Source organism: Manis javanica, chromosome 15 (genome assembly GCF_040802235.1).
Source record: "Manis javanica isolate MJ-LG chromosome 15, MJ_LKY, whole genome shotgun sequence".
Classification (NCBI taxonomy): Eukaryota; Metazoa; Chordata; class Mammalia; order Pholidota; family Manidae; genus Manis; species Manis javanica.
In genome coordinates, this window is record NC_133170.1 from 4,732,596 (window position 1) to 4,746,265 (window position 13,670).

At 43.7% G+C, this 13,670-nt stretch overlaps 1 protein-coding gene and 1 long non-coding RNA gene across 2 annotated transcripts in view; one reads left to right on the forward strand and one right to left on the reverse strand.

Annotated features, from left to right (window-relative positions):
- SLC2A13 (solute carrier family 2 member 13) overlaps positions 1 to 13,670 on the forward strand; it is a 244,959-nt gene that overhangs the window by 215,570 nt on the left and 15,719 nt on the right. The window contains exons 8-9 of the mRNA XM_037009940.2: positions 10,328 to 10,449; positions 10,565 to 10,717. Of these exons, the coding sequence (XP_036865835.2) occupies positions 10,328 to 10,449; positions 10,565 to 10,717 (275 nt within the window). The remainder of the gene's footprint in view (positions 1 to 10,327; positions 10,450 to 10,564; positions 10,718 to 13,670) is intronic.
- The window catches only part of LOC118970844 (uncharacterized), a 25,663-nt gene continuing 11,993 nt past the window's right edge, over positions 1 to 13,670 (reverse strand). Inside the window, exons 3-4 of the long non-coding RNA XR_005058998.2 lie at positions 1,145 to 1,228; positions 1 to 495 (exon numbers count right to left, since the gene is read on the reverse strand). This is a non-coding gene — a long non-coding RNA (uncharacterized lncRNA). The remainder of the gene's footprint in view (positions 496 to 1,144; positions 1,229 to 13,670) is intronic.

Here is a 13,670-nt window from a genome sequence, read left to right on the forward strand (position 1 = left end):
TTTTAATGCTTATTCTCATGCTGAGAACACAACAGACATTTATTTGTTGAAATAATAAATTATTCGGCATGATCAAGTGATTACTTGGAGTTAAAATACTTTAAATATCTGCAGGAGACTATCAAATGGTGAAAATGATTCACTTATTTAACAAATATTCACGAAGCCCCAACTCTGTGCCCGTCCCTGCGCTGGTTCATGCGGTGCAGGGATGCCAGCAGAGAGCGAGGGGGAGAAGATGCGGGAGAAAGGGGCAGACCATGCAGAGACGCCGAAGCCTCGCCTGTGTTTAGGAGGGTGAGCAGGACGGGATGATGATTTCCTTTGCTCCAGTTTCGGAACAGATCAGAACATAGGGCAGAGTGGATTTTAATGGACCTGTTAGGCTGCACATATTCACCCAAATGGGAGAACATCTCTGATTTAGAAGGACTGAGACGCATCTTCTCTTTTACTGTTTTGTTTCATTGGTGATAGTAGGGGTTTCAGAGGTTTCTATACAAATAGGAAGGGAGAAAAAAGGCAATTGCAGTTAAAATGTTTGATTTATGAAGCTATTACATTTTTCACTTTAGCAGTAATTTGAGAAAAAATGTGAAACTGCCCTTCAGTTTATAGTTTTATCATATTGACATAGGATTTCATAAATAATGAGCCGTAAGGTTGTTACCTAATGGCACCATTTCCCTTTTAAGTAACTGCTGACACTTTCCACATATATTTTCATCCTTGGCATCTTCTGGGGAAACTTTATTTTTTAACACTTTCTATACTGACATGACCATATCAGAGAAAGTCATTATGTATCTCCTGTTTTAGAGTACGCATTCTTTAAAAACTGCTTAACGCTGCCATCTGATTGCATCAGCACAACTGTTCTCCTTGTAATACAATCGTAGTGTTGACATCACCGCCCTCAAATGAGTTATCTAACTGAGGTTCTCATGTGAGATTTTTAACTTCAAGCTCGTATAAGCACCCTTTCTGTTCTAATTATTGTTTTGTGCTTGGGGCACAATGGATATTGAGTCAGAAGAGACCATACAGGACAGAGACCCAGATCTGCCAAGATGCTGCTCTTTTTAACTCCTAATACTGTTTTGAGGCATTTTATTCATTTTAGATAGAGATTTTAGTGACTTACCTCACTCCTAACATGAAGGAAGAATGCTGACATGGGGGAGATTTCAAGTAGAGTTTTCATCTCATCTCGTTTTCCATTTAAATTCTATAAAAAGTAAGGCACCGCAAGAAAAGAGGTTATCATACATGTGAACTAGTAGGATGACCACGTTGAAGGATAAAGAGAAGATTTTCAAATACTACTTCCGCTGTGTAATCTTGGGAAAGTCCCTGTATTTTAAAAAGGCTTGTCCCATATGCAAAGTATCTGAGAGTTAAATGAGTTAACGTCTATTATGGTGTTCTGTATATGGTAACACTCTACAGAAATATTAGTGAATTTCAGCAAGTGAAGATGTACAGCTACTCCAGGACATTTTTGTTGGGAGCACAGATTCCACAGAGAAGCTGGAGAAGCCAAACTTGATGGGAGGCAGCTGTAGAATGGATTGAAAAGAATCCAAGAAACAAATTACACCATTGTTTGCATCAAGATAGCAATGGTGGCAAATCAGCTCCATTCATTCCCATGCACCTGCAAAGAAAAACAAGCCTGAATACTGTACAGAACTCTTGTGATGGATAGAAAATCAAACTGGAGTCCTGGTGTAGTTTGAAGTTCTTGATGTTTTCACAAAGCTTATAGTAAGAAAACATGTCTGTCTTATAGTGCCACAGGCAGAAAATGTTTAAACTGAGATTTCTTACAATTTAAAAAACTTTTTAGGCAGCAAATATGTCTTCTCTAATGTTTACAATATAGTGGATAAATTGGTGTCAGATGACCAAAGATTAACCTAATGAGAAATGAAAAAGTATTTCTATTGTGCTAATTACTGGCCTCTGAAGCCTAGGGAAGGAAAAGGGAAAATAGACCTTCTGTGTCCTCACTGGGGAAAGGTCCCCACGTAAAGCAGGGGAGTAAAAGAAATCAGGCAACAGAGGGAAACCGAAATCTGGAAAACCTGGGGTCTCTGAGCTGGAAGGACTCATCATCATGAATCCTGGTCACAGCACAGACACAAGAGCCAATCGTAACCCTGCCCCATTATAAATAATACTATCTTCATGTGCTCTATCATTATTGTTTGAAAAAAATCTCTTATTAAATGGTTACTACTGTTATATTATTAAATCAGTAGTAACCAGCAACACTGAACTCACTGAAATACAACTGATCGCACTAGGCCTTCTTTCATTCATTTGACAAGCAAGTGTAGTTGTGCCAAGATACCACAAGTGGCTGTCAACTTCAACCCCAAGGACTGGAGCGGCGTGGCTGGAGCACAAGCCATGCAGTGACTTCGGTGACTCCCCACGCCTCCGGAGCCCATCACTGAGAAATTAACGTGCTACCCTGAGTCTGTTGCCATTTAGTTTCCCCATTTGATTCGGTCTCTCCTTTCCATCCAGAACTTCACCGAGTTCCTCATATGATTGGCTCATGATAGCAAGAAATAAAAGGAAGGAAGCCCAAAGTAAAAAGTGAAAAAATAATGTTTGTTTTCTTGAATAACCAAGCAGCAGATTCTGAATAGGATTCTGAATCTAGTACAGCAGGGTAGCCCTGCCCACAGAAACCCATGGGGAAAATCTTTAACTTTCTTTGCCATATTTTTATTGTTTGGAAAAACCCTTTGGCTGGAGTGGAGCTGTGCAGCCACTGAGATGCACTGTCTGAGGACCTGTGGGGTTTTACAGATTCAGACCCGGGATCAGTACTCTGTGTCCTAACTTAGCCATTAGTTTGTTAGAACGCTTCATGTTAAGAACAGAGATACATGATTTCCTCGGTTACAAGTTTTATGGTAAAGTTACATTTAAAAAGGTACATATACACAATGGAATATTACTCAGCCATAAGAAGAAGAAAAATCCTACCATTTGCAACAACATGGATGGAGCTAGAGGGGATTATGCTCAGTGAAATAAGCCAGGCGGAGAAAGACAAGTACCAAATGATTTCACTCATCTGTGGAGTATAAGAACAAAGGAAAACTGAAGGAACAAAACAGCAGCGGAATCACAGAACAATGGACTAACAGGTACCAAGGGAAAGGGACTGGCGAGGATGGGTGCGAAGGGAGGGAGAAGGGGGAGAAAAGGGGCATTACGATCAGCACACATAACGTGGGGTGGGGCACGGGGGAGGGCTGCACAACACAGAGAAGACAAGTAGTGACTCCACAGCATCTTACTACGCTGATGGACAGTGACTGTAATGGGGCTTGTGGGGGGGACTTGGCGAAGGGGGGAGCCTAGTAAACATAATGTTGCTCCTGTAACTGTAGACTAATGATACCAAAAGAAAGAAAGAAAGAATTAAGAAGACAAGAGAAATAAAAAAGGCAAGGGGAGAACTCAGGAGCAAGCAGTCTCAGCGGCCACTGGGCCCGCTCCGTGAGGGGGGGACCGCTGCGCACCAGGCTGCCGCCGGCGCGGGGCCTCTGCTTTGCCCCCAGCCCGGGTCTTCCCGCCCGCCTTGCTCTGGCCTCTTCTCACACTTCACATTCTGACTTCCTGGGAAGGAAAATATAAACTGTCAGATCACTGTCTGCCCCAAGCCCCCCACCCTGCACCATGGGGCCCAAAAGCCTTGGCATCGGGCTCGGGCAAAGCCCAGCTCCCTGCCCATGGGGCCCCTGGGCTGTGGGTAGAGGCGGGCTCCGTGAGGCCCCTGAGGAGGGAGGCAGTGCCCACTGCAGAGCATGAACACAGGGACCAGAGCTTCGGGGCCTCTGGGCAACATGAGGGCCAGCATGGCGGGGCAGGTGTGACCTCATCACAACTCTAAGTCCCCAGGTGGACACAGCCTGTCTTGACAGACTTCCTCCGTGCCCTGTCTTCCACTCTGCGTGACTCTTGCCCCTAGAACCGTGTACCCTCAATTCTCTGTAGTATGACATCCCCGCACTGCCACTCCATGCAGGTCGTCTTCTCAGAGTAGACATGGCCAGACTTGCTGTAGGTATGATGGTGGAGCAGGAAAGGGAATGATGAAGTATTTTCCTACGAAGTGGTAGAGTGGGACATTTTTTTTATGCAGAATGACGCTGAATCCCAAATGCCGATGTGGCCCCTCCCACGGCAGAGGTCAGGGCCCCTCTAATCTGGCAGATTGTGCACACGTTCTACTCCCCATACTTTGGGTGCATAAGCTAGCCAACTACTGATAAATGGTTTAGACACAGTGATTTACATACAACTAAAACTTTAATTCATTTTAAAAATGGCATTTAGCTCCAAACTTGTAATGTTTTGAAATTTACCAGTGTCTGTGATTTGTGTCTCAGTAATTCTCAAGGTTTTATTTTTACCAGAAAATATGAATTAAGATACTGATTTTTTTTTCAACTTGCCTTTATGTAACAGTTCTCTGCAGGAAATGTAAAATACAAATTCCAGGGGCAGGGGAGCCAGATAATGGAAACTCATCCCAGGCCAAACCTTCAACTCGGTCTGCACAGGGCAACCTAGGGCGCCACGCTTTTCTCAAATTACTCAACCACAGACATGTTAAGAGTTTAGTGTTGCCACCCTTGAAATAGGTGTATTTCATGTTAGATTATTATATAGAAATTATTCTAGTAAATGGAAATTAAAGTGTCTGAGAAGTAATGAGTCAAGTTTTTAACCCTAAATTTTCTGGTCCCACTAAGGTGGAATTCCTCACGGCTTGGGGTGCTTGTAAATCAGCCGCATCCTAGTCCTCTGAGAGGTGCCATGTGCCTTTCTCCCCAGATGAGAGGGAAGGGGTCCTTTCCTAGGTACCTCTCCACCACCACCCTCAGACTGTGACTGTGTAATCACATCGTAGATTCCTGTAAAGAGCTTTAAAATTAACCCTTAGGGGAATCCATTTTGTTCCAAGGTGATGGCTTGCTGATCCTGTTCAAAGAAATGACAGACCTGCCTGAAGGGCTGGAAACTACCTCACTCACACTGCCCAGCAGTGAACAGCACGGGGAGCGTGTGCAGTGAGCCCAGAGGCTGGCAGCTCGCCACACAGCCAGGGGGAGCCTTCTCGTCCCTCCTCCAAAGGCCTAGGTCATTTTACAAACTCTTTAGAGAAGGAAGCAAAGTTCTGTTGGTTTCTCAATGATTAGGACTGAATAGATAAAATTTGTTTTTAAATACAGGTTGTAATTTCTCTCATTCCCGCATCTACGAATGTGAAGCAGTTCAATAATTTCATCACAGTGAATAAAGGAGCAACTCAAAAAGCATGTGCCACGTGGGCACCAAGGAATCAGTCACTGTGGTTAATTGTGGGAAGAGCAGGCACACTGTTTGTCCCCTTCTGTTATTCCTTTGCTTAAAAGTCTTAAGGTTAAGGTGTCTGATGGAGAGAACTAGGCAGAAATAGGTCCGCACCTGAACTGGTTTGGGAGTGGGTGCTGGCTGGGCAGGCAGCATTGCTCCACCTTCCAAGACAGCGGATAGTTGCTGGACGTGGAGGCGCTCTGGGCTCCAGGGCTGCAAGGGGTACTGACATTTACCTGGGCTCCCTCGCCGGTGTCAGTCTAGTCCCTCTGCTGGTGAAGATGAATTCTCTCGCTCGGCCAGAACGAAGCGTCCTTCTCCTGCCTGCACACGGCCCTGCTGCTCTGTCCGGCGCAGACCCTCTGTGCGGCTCTTCTTGCTTGAGAATGCAGCGAGAGGACCCCCAGCAGAGAGCATGGCTTTTCCTAATCCCAGCCCACACACTGATGTCAAAGTATTCTTGTTCTTCCTCTGGAGCATATGTTCTTCCACCAGCAGCCACTAAGCTAGGAAAACGCGAGGGCATTGTGCAACAACATTTGGGATATACATTTTTATTTCTTCCTTGGGATTCCTAGCGTTTCTACTGGCAGGTCAGATGTGATGTCACACTCTTAGTCATCAGCGTCTACTCTGAGTGCCTGATTCTGGCCAGGCAGTGCCTGAGGCTTTTCCTGAGGTCACAGGGATGACAAGGAGTTTCGTGCCCTCTTACGCACATAAACGGGGAAGACCCGATGGTGAGATGCTCCATCAGAACAAGCGCAAAGTCCACCCTAAATACGCTACTGCCATTTTTCCAGCAAGAGATCATGCAATGGACTTTGGTAATCATGAATGAAAACAGCAAGTAGGATCTTCAATGAACTGCAGCAATCTGAGCATTTGGAAGCACCCCCTCCCAGGAGCCCGCCCGCCCGCTGTCCTTCCTTCCCTCTCCCTGTTTCCGCTTCTTCCCATCTCCTTCCTTGTTTTCTCATTTAAGATCTTCCTAAGTCAAGAGACTGTATGGTAGGAAATGAAGACAGGTAATGCTGTTCCCCTCACGCAGTTAATGCAGACGCAGAAGCTTCATTTATCTCCCTAGAAGCACACGATTACGGCCTGGAGGTTGAGATTTTGAAGGGGAGGAGGGGGACATACAAAAAAATTATTTTGGCAAACACCTAAAATTACTTTCTTTGTGCCCAGCAATTATCCCTGTACTTGATCTTGCAACAAGTCTATTAGGGACCTTATTTCACAGATTAGAAGACCGAGGTACGGAGGTACAGGAACTTGCCCAGAGCTGGAAAGTGGAAGAACCGAGATAGAAAACCGCGCAGATTCAATCTAGACACTGCGCCCTTAACCCTTGTGCTGTGCTTGCCGGGCTGGGAGTCCAGGCGGTGAGAGGGAGTATATTCAGACGGGGTAACACAGAGCACTGGGTGATGACGTATAAATGAGGACAAAAGAAGGGCCTTAGGAGGAGGGAGGGACTGTTTGGTTCATTCAGGTGAGTGAGCGGCATCTACCCGCACCTCAAGGGGTTATCACAGTCACTGTTCCCTACAGCCTATGGTTCCCTTATTTTGCAAATCAGGAGACAGAAGACTACTAACTTCAGCTTCCACAGATACAACCGGTGGTCATTGCTCATAGCTCTGTCTCTAATGTCTGACACATAAAAGGTCCACTGTATAAGTTTTTGAATGAGCACAGCTAACGAGTGGTAGCCTCTTGATTTGAACCCAGAACAGCCCCACTCTGCCTCCTGGAGGAGATGATGCATTCATTCTGTTGTAGCCATATCGTATCTGGGGCCATATGAGGCCATAGGGACCGTCTGGATGTGGACTTTCGGCAGACATCCCACCAGTGGAGCCTGAGAAAAGGTCAAGGCTGGAATAAACTGTGAGGGAGCTTCTATCTGGAGACTACACATCCCTGGAGGTCCATGAGGTGATTAAGAGAGAAGGTATAGGCCCCAAAACAGAACGGTGGTGAGCACTTACATTTAGAGATTGAGGAAAAGAAGAGGCACTGAGAAAAGCAATGAAGACACAGATGCCAGAGAAAGGGAATAGATGTGACATAAAAGCAAAGAGGAAAGAGAAGGAAGGAGGCTTGTCAGCAGCATCAACCACCACCAAATAGCTAGAGTCTCAAAATAAAGGCAAGAATCTGAATTCTGAGAATGAGGAGGTCATCAGTGGCTTCTGGGTGAGCAGACTCAAGAAAACAGCCTGAGCAGGCATCACCCGGCGTCTGGGCGGGTGGGAAAGCTGGGCTGCGAGGCCAGAACAGGTAATGGGGACGTAGAGCTTGCTGGAATGCACTTCCCTGTGATTTCAGACCAGCCAGTAGGATGATAGGAGACGGGCTGAACACTTGAGTAGGAGCGACCTTGTGCGTTTTACACAGAAGGGAAGATTCAAGTAAGAAGAAACTAAAGATGGCAGAAGAGAATAAGCTGCTGTGGGAACATGACCCCAGGGGAGACAGGAGGAGGAGACGTAGGACCAGGAATGGGAAGCGCAGCCCTTAGAACGGGCAAGAGACACGTTCCCAAAGAGGGGGCGGAGAAGCCTGAACGTAAGCACAGAAAAGTAGAGGTTCAGGAGAGAAACACTGAGGATGTTCAAATTGAAAATCTTCAATTTTCTTCTTAAAGAAGGCAAGTTTTTAGCACCTAGAAAGCAGAGGGTAAGATTTTAGGACTAAAGGAAAGTAAGAAATATTTTAATTAATTGAAGCCACAGCTGACAAGTTTACTGAACGCCTTCTCTGAAATAAGCAGAGACAACAAAGGACTTAAAGAACAAAACCACAGAATTAGGGACCCAACTGAAAAGAATGTGAACTTTTAATAAAACCCAGCTGGATGGTTTCACGATTTTGCTCAGCTTTTTGGAGAAAGGAAAGTGAAGGAAGTTAGTGGTGCTGCACAAGACTGGAAACTGAAATAGCGAGAATGGCAGAAATCACAGAAGGAAGAAACATGGCGTCCAGAGGCCGGCGAAGACAGGAGGGCCCGGGCCAAGCCGAGTGGTGAGGTCAGTGAATACTGAGAGGAGTTCAGAACCTACGAATTGTGATTTGGGTGTGGAGCAAGTTACCAGAAAGGAGGAAATAAAGCGCTTGTGACCAGAAAAGGGTGCTCCAAGTTTGAGACCCTGACTTAAAATGATTCCAAGTAAAGCGACCTAAGTGCCCAGTCCGCAGTTTCAACTTAGAATCTGTATCATCAAGACAGGTGGGGTGTTAAGGATGGAGGCCAAAGACAGCCACAAGGGTAGGGCTAGATGCTAAGGCTCAAAAAGGGTTGTGACGCAGAACACTAGCCTAAAAATGCTAAAGGAATAGAATGTTTTTGAGGCTGGATGTGTCTTCAGGGGCAAGTCAAGTCTGAATTAAGGTAAAGAACCGGAAGTTCTACTTGAGAATCCGAGACCACAGGAGACCCCGCTTTGCAACAGAACTAGGCGGCAAAGTCATCAGGGAGCCAGTGAGGACACACGGCAGAAAGGGCCAGGGACCCGGACGGAGACACGGTTCCCTGCCCGCACCTACCTCATCCCCTCTTCACGGTGACCTTTCTAGTCCTTAAAACTACCTGGAAGGCATTATCCCTATTTTACAGATGAAAAAAAAAAAATGCGGTTCCAGAATTTCAGTCTTGTCCTGACTGTAAAATCTCAGGTCTGTCCATCATGGCAGAGTGGCTCCTGGCGGTCCCAAGTGTTAGCTGCGGCTTTCAAGGACTACAAGTCATCTCTGATTATCTGGAAAGGGTATGACACTGTTTTTTTTTAAATTGAGGTATAACTGACATGGGAACATTATTTCAGGTGCACATGATTCCATATTTGTATATATTGTGAATGAACACAATAAATCTAGGTAACATCCATATAAATAGTTTGGTTCTTGTGAAAAAAAAGTTCTTGAAAACTTTTTAAGATTCCTTCTCTTAACAACTATGCAATCTCTCAAATATGCACTGCAGTAATTATTAACTGTAGCCACCATGCTATACATTACTTCCATGTGACTTATCTTAACTACAAGTTTGTACCTTTTGACCCATTTCGCCCACCTCCTGCCTCTGGCAAGCTCCAGTATGTTCTCTGTATCTATGAGCTCCGTTTTTTGTTGATGTTGTTTTCAAATTGTACATACAGAAGATCACATGGTGTTCGTCTTTCTCCTGACTATGTCACTTAGCATAATGCCCTCAGGGTCTACCCATGTTGACGCAAATGGCAAGATTCCCTTCTTTGTATGGCTTAGTAGTAGAGTCCAGTGGACATTTCAGTTCCTTCCATATTTTGGCTATTGTAAATAACGCAGTAAGCATGGAATACATATATCTTTCCTGGCTAGTGTTTTCATTTTCCTTGGATAAATACCCAGAAGTGGGATGGCTGGATCATACTTCCGAGGAACCTCCAAACCGTTCTCCACAGTGGCTGTACCAGTTCATGTTCCCACCAACGTGCACCAGGGTCCTCTTTTTCTCCACTTCCTGGCCAATACTTCCTTCCTGTCTTTCTGATAACAGCTCTTCTAACCACTCACTGTGGTTTTGACTTGCATTTCCCTAATGATTAGTGAGGCTGAGCACCTTATGTGTCTGTTGGCCATCTGTACATCATTTTTGGAAAAATGTCTATTCAGGACCTCTGCCCATTTCTTAATCAGCTTATTTTTTTGCTGCTGAGTTTTATGCACAATGTATTTATATTTGTCTTGAATTATATTCAGCTCTACAAAGCTCTGTGTGAGCTTGCATAAATAATATTGTATCTCTAAATCTTAATTTTTTTTTCAAGGAAAACATCTTGGACCCTTTTCCTTAATGACATTAAGAAACTCCCAAATATATCCAAGATGATCACACTGAATTTCTGCAACTATACCCTTCAGCGCTAATACTCGGATTGCATTATTTTTTCAGGTGTGAAAATGAAACCAAGTTCAAAACAGAAGAAGTATTTTGGGCTTACAACTTCTGCCCAACTCCGTACTCCTGGACTGCACTTCTGGGCCTTATTTTATATCTTGTCTTCTTCGCACCTGGTAAACAAAGGTTTTGTTGTTATTATTGTTTTGTCACATTTTAGAGGGGACAATCTACTTTTTTCAAATTCCTTACATACTACTTTACTAAAATTTTTTATTTTGTGTGTCTCAGGAATGGGGCCAATGCCTTGGACTGTGAATTCTGAAATATATCCCCTTTGGGCACGAAGTACAGGAAATGCATGTTCATCTGGAATAAACTGGATTTTCAACGTTCTGGTCTCACTGACATTTTTACACACTGCCGAGTATCTTACATACTACGGTAAGAAAATGTTTTTTCTTCAACTATAGTTTCATTTTTATTTTTTCCTGCCCTGTTTTTTAGATATGATGTCATTTGTAATTGAAAGACTAGATGGTTCTATTTTCGCTGTTACAAATATCTCCATGTGGCTTTCTTGTTCCCCAGAGGCCTTGGAAACGAACCTGGCAGGAGTCGGAGGAATCCTCTCCTGACCAACTCTCTTGTGCCGGCCTCTCAGTGCTTCACAGCCCTCATTCACCCACCCTCTCCCTCAACCCACACATCTCCCAGGCTGGAAATCTGTACAGCCCGGCTTTTAGTTTCATAAACATAAACAGAGAGTGATAGGAAGCTGTCCCGTGACAGGGATGGAGTCATGTTCACGGGCAGATCAGAGGAGGGCTAACCGTTAACTTCCCTGACTGTGGTTCTGAGACTTACGACTGGCCATTTATCATGTACGCTGCTCAGGCCAGGTGCCCATCAGGGGCCCTGAGACCAGAACCACCATAAACAGGATGGGTGTAGTCACGTGAAAATGTGTGGAACTCAGACTAATACTGGGCAGTACTGAGTCTGGAAAAAGTACTGGGAAGCTTTTAAAAGTCCACTTTTCCTAAAATGAAAACACTTGCCTTTAGCAAGAGGATTTCTTCCTTGTTTGTATGGGCATACAGGCTATGACGGAGTCTTAGTGATGAGCTATGAGGTGCCCATCCTAATCTCACCATTAGCCTCTGGTGTACGGGGACTGCCTACTGCTTAGACCCTTTTCTGGTCCCTTCCCCCAACACCCACCTCACCCCCTTCTCTGGGCACTTAAAATTCCTTCTTTGTAGGAACAGGTGTATTTAACAGCCTCCTGTCCCCCACCCTTTACCACTGGACCATAAATCCCTTGAGCTGAGGTCAGTACTATACTTTGTTCACCACTTTATTCCTGTGTCTTCCAGGGCATCCTATTCACTTGATAAGCCCTCAAAATTACCTGTCAAATGAATGAGACGAGGAAACGCTACAAAAAGCTATTCCTCCTCTCTTCTGAACATGATGAATTTGTATTTCTTATTTTCTTTAATACTGTTTGTCTAATGCTTTCTTTATAAAACTCCTCTCTCTCCCAATCACCATTTAGAAATAGTCTCCATTTCTTCTAGGTGGCCCATTTATTGGCATACAATTTTTCATACAGTTATCTAATAATTCTTTGGATTTCTGTGGTATCTGGTGTGACTATTCTTTTTCATTTCTGACTTGGTTTGTGTGCCATCCTTTTTTCTTGGTAAGTCTATGAGTTTGTCTATCTTGTTTATCTTCTCAGAGAATCAGCTCTTGGTTTCATTGAATGTCTTCTGTTTCATTCTCTATTTACTGCTCTGATCTTATGTCCCCTCCTCCTAAGTTTGGGTTTCCTTTGTTGTTCTTTTTCTGGTTTGTGATTTTAGACTGTTTATTTGGGATTGTTATTGTTTCTGGAGGTAGGCCTGTAGTGCTGGGTACTTCCCTCTTAGAACTGCTTTTGTGGCATTCCACGAATTTTGGACTGTTGTATTTTTTTTCGTTTGTCTCCATTGATTGCTTGATTTAATGTGTTCATTGATCCATTGATAATTTAGAAGTGTGTTGTTTATCCTCCATGTGTTTGTGGGCTTGTTTCCTTTGCATAATTTGTTTCTAGTTTCATACCATTGTGATCTGAGAAGCTGCTTGATACAATTTCAAACTTTTGAATTTATTGAGGCTCTTTTTGTGGCCTAGTAAGTGACCTATTCTGGAGAACGTTCCATGTACACTTGAGGAAAATGTTTATCCTGCTACTTGTGGGTGGAATGTTCTGTAGATGTCTGTTAGGTCCATCTGATCTAATGTATTGTTCAGTGCTTCTGTTTCCTTCTTTATTTTCCGTCTGGTTGATCTATTGATGTGAGTGGTGAGCTGAAGTCTCCTACAGTGAAGGCGTTGCATTCTATTTCTCCCTTTAATTCTGTTACTGTTTGTTTTGCATATTTAGGTGCTTCTATGTTAGGTGCATAGACATTTCTAATGGTTATATCCTCTTGTTGGACTGACCCCTTTATCATTACGTAATGTTCTTCTTTGTCTCGTTGCTTTGTTTTGAAATCTGTTTTGTCTGATGTAAGCACTGCTATTCCTCTTTTCTCTCCCTATTGTTGGCATGAAGTATCTTTGTCCATCCCTTCACTTTTTGTCTGTGTATGTCTTTGGGCCTGAAATGAGTCTCGTAGGCAGCATATACATGGGTCTTGTTTCTTTATCTGTTCTGCCACTCTGTCTTTTGGTTGGTACATTCAGTCCATTAACATTTAAGGTAATTAATGAGTACACACCTTATTGTTTTTGTAGTTCCTCTGTTCCTTTCTTCCTCTCTTATACTCATTATTTGATGGTTTTCTTTAGCATTGTGATTTGATGTCTCTTTTTCTTTTTATTATGGTATCATTGTTATACAATCTTACGAAGGTTTCATGTGAGCCACACTGTGGTTACTAGATTCCCCCCATTATCAAGTCCCCCCCACACACCCCATTGCAGTCACTGCCCATCAGTGCAGTAAGATGCTATAGGTGACTACTTGTCTTTTCCATGCTATACTGCCTTCCCTGTGACCCACCTGAATTATGTCTGCTAATCATAATGCTCCTTAATCCCCTTCTCCCTTCCCACACTGCTGTTTTATTCCTTCAGTCAGTCTTGCTTCATGGTTATACCCCACAAATTAGTGAAATTATTTGGCACTTGTCTTTCTCTGCCTGGCTTATTTCACTGAGCATAATACACTCTAGCTCCATCCATGTTATTGCAAATGATAGGGATTTGTTTTCTTATGGCTGAATAATATTCCATTGTGTGTATATGTACCACATCTTCTTTATCTATTCAGCTACTGATGGGACACTAAAATTGGTTCCATATCTTGGCTACTGTAAATAGTGCTGTGATAAACATAGAG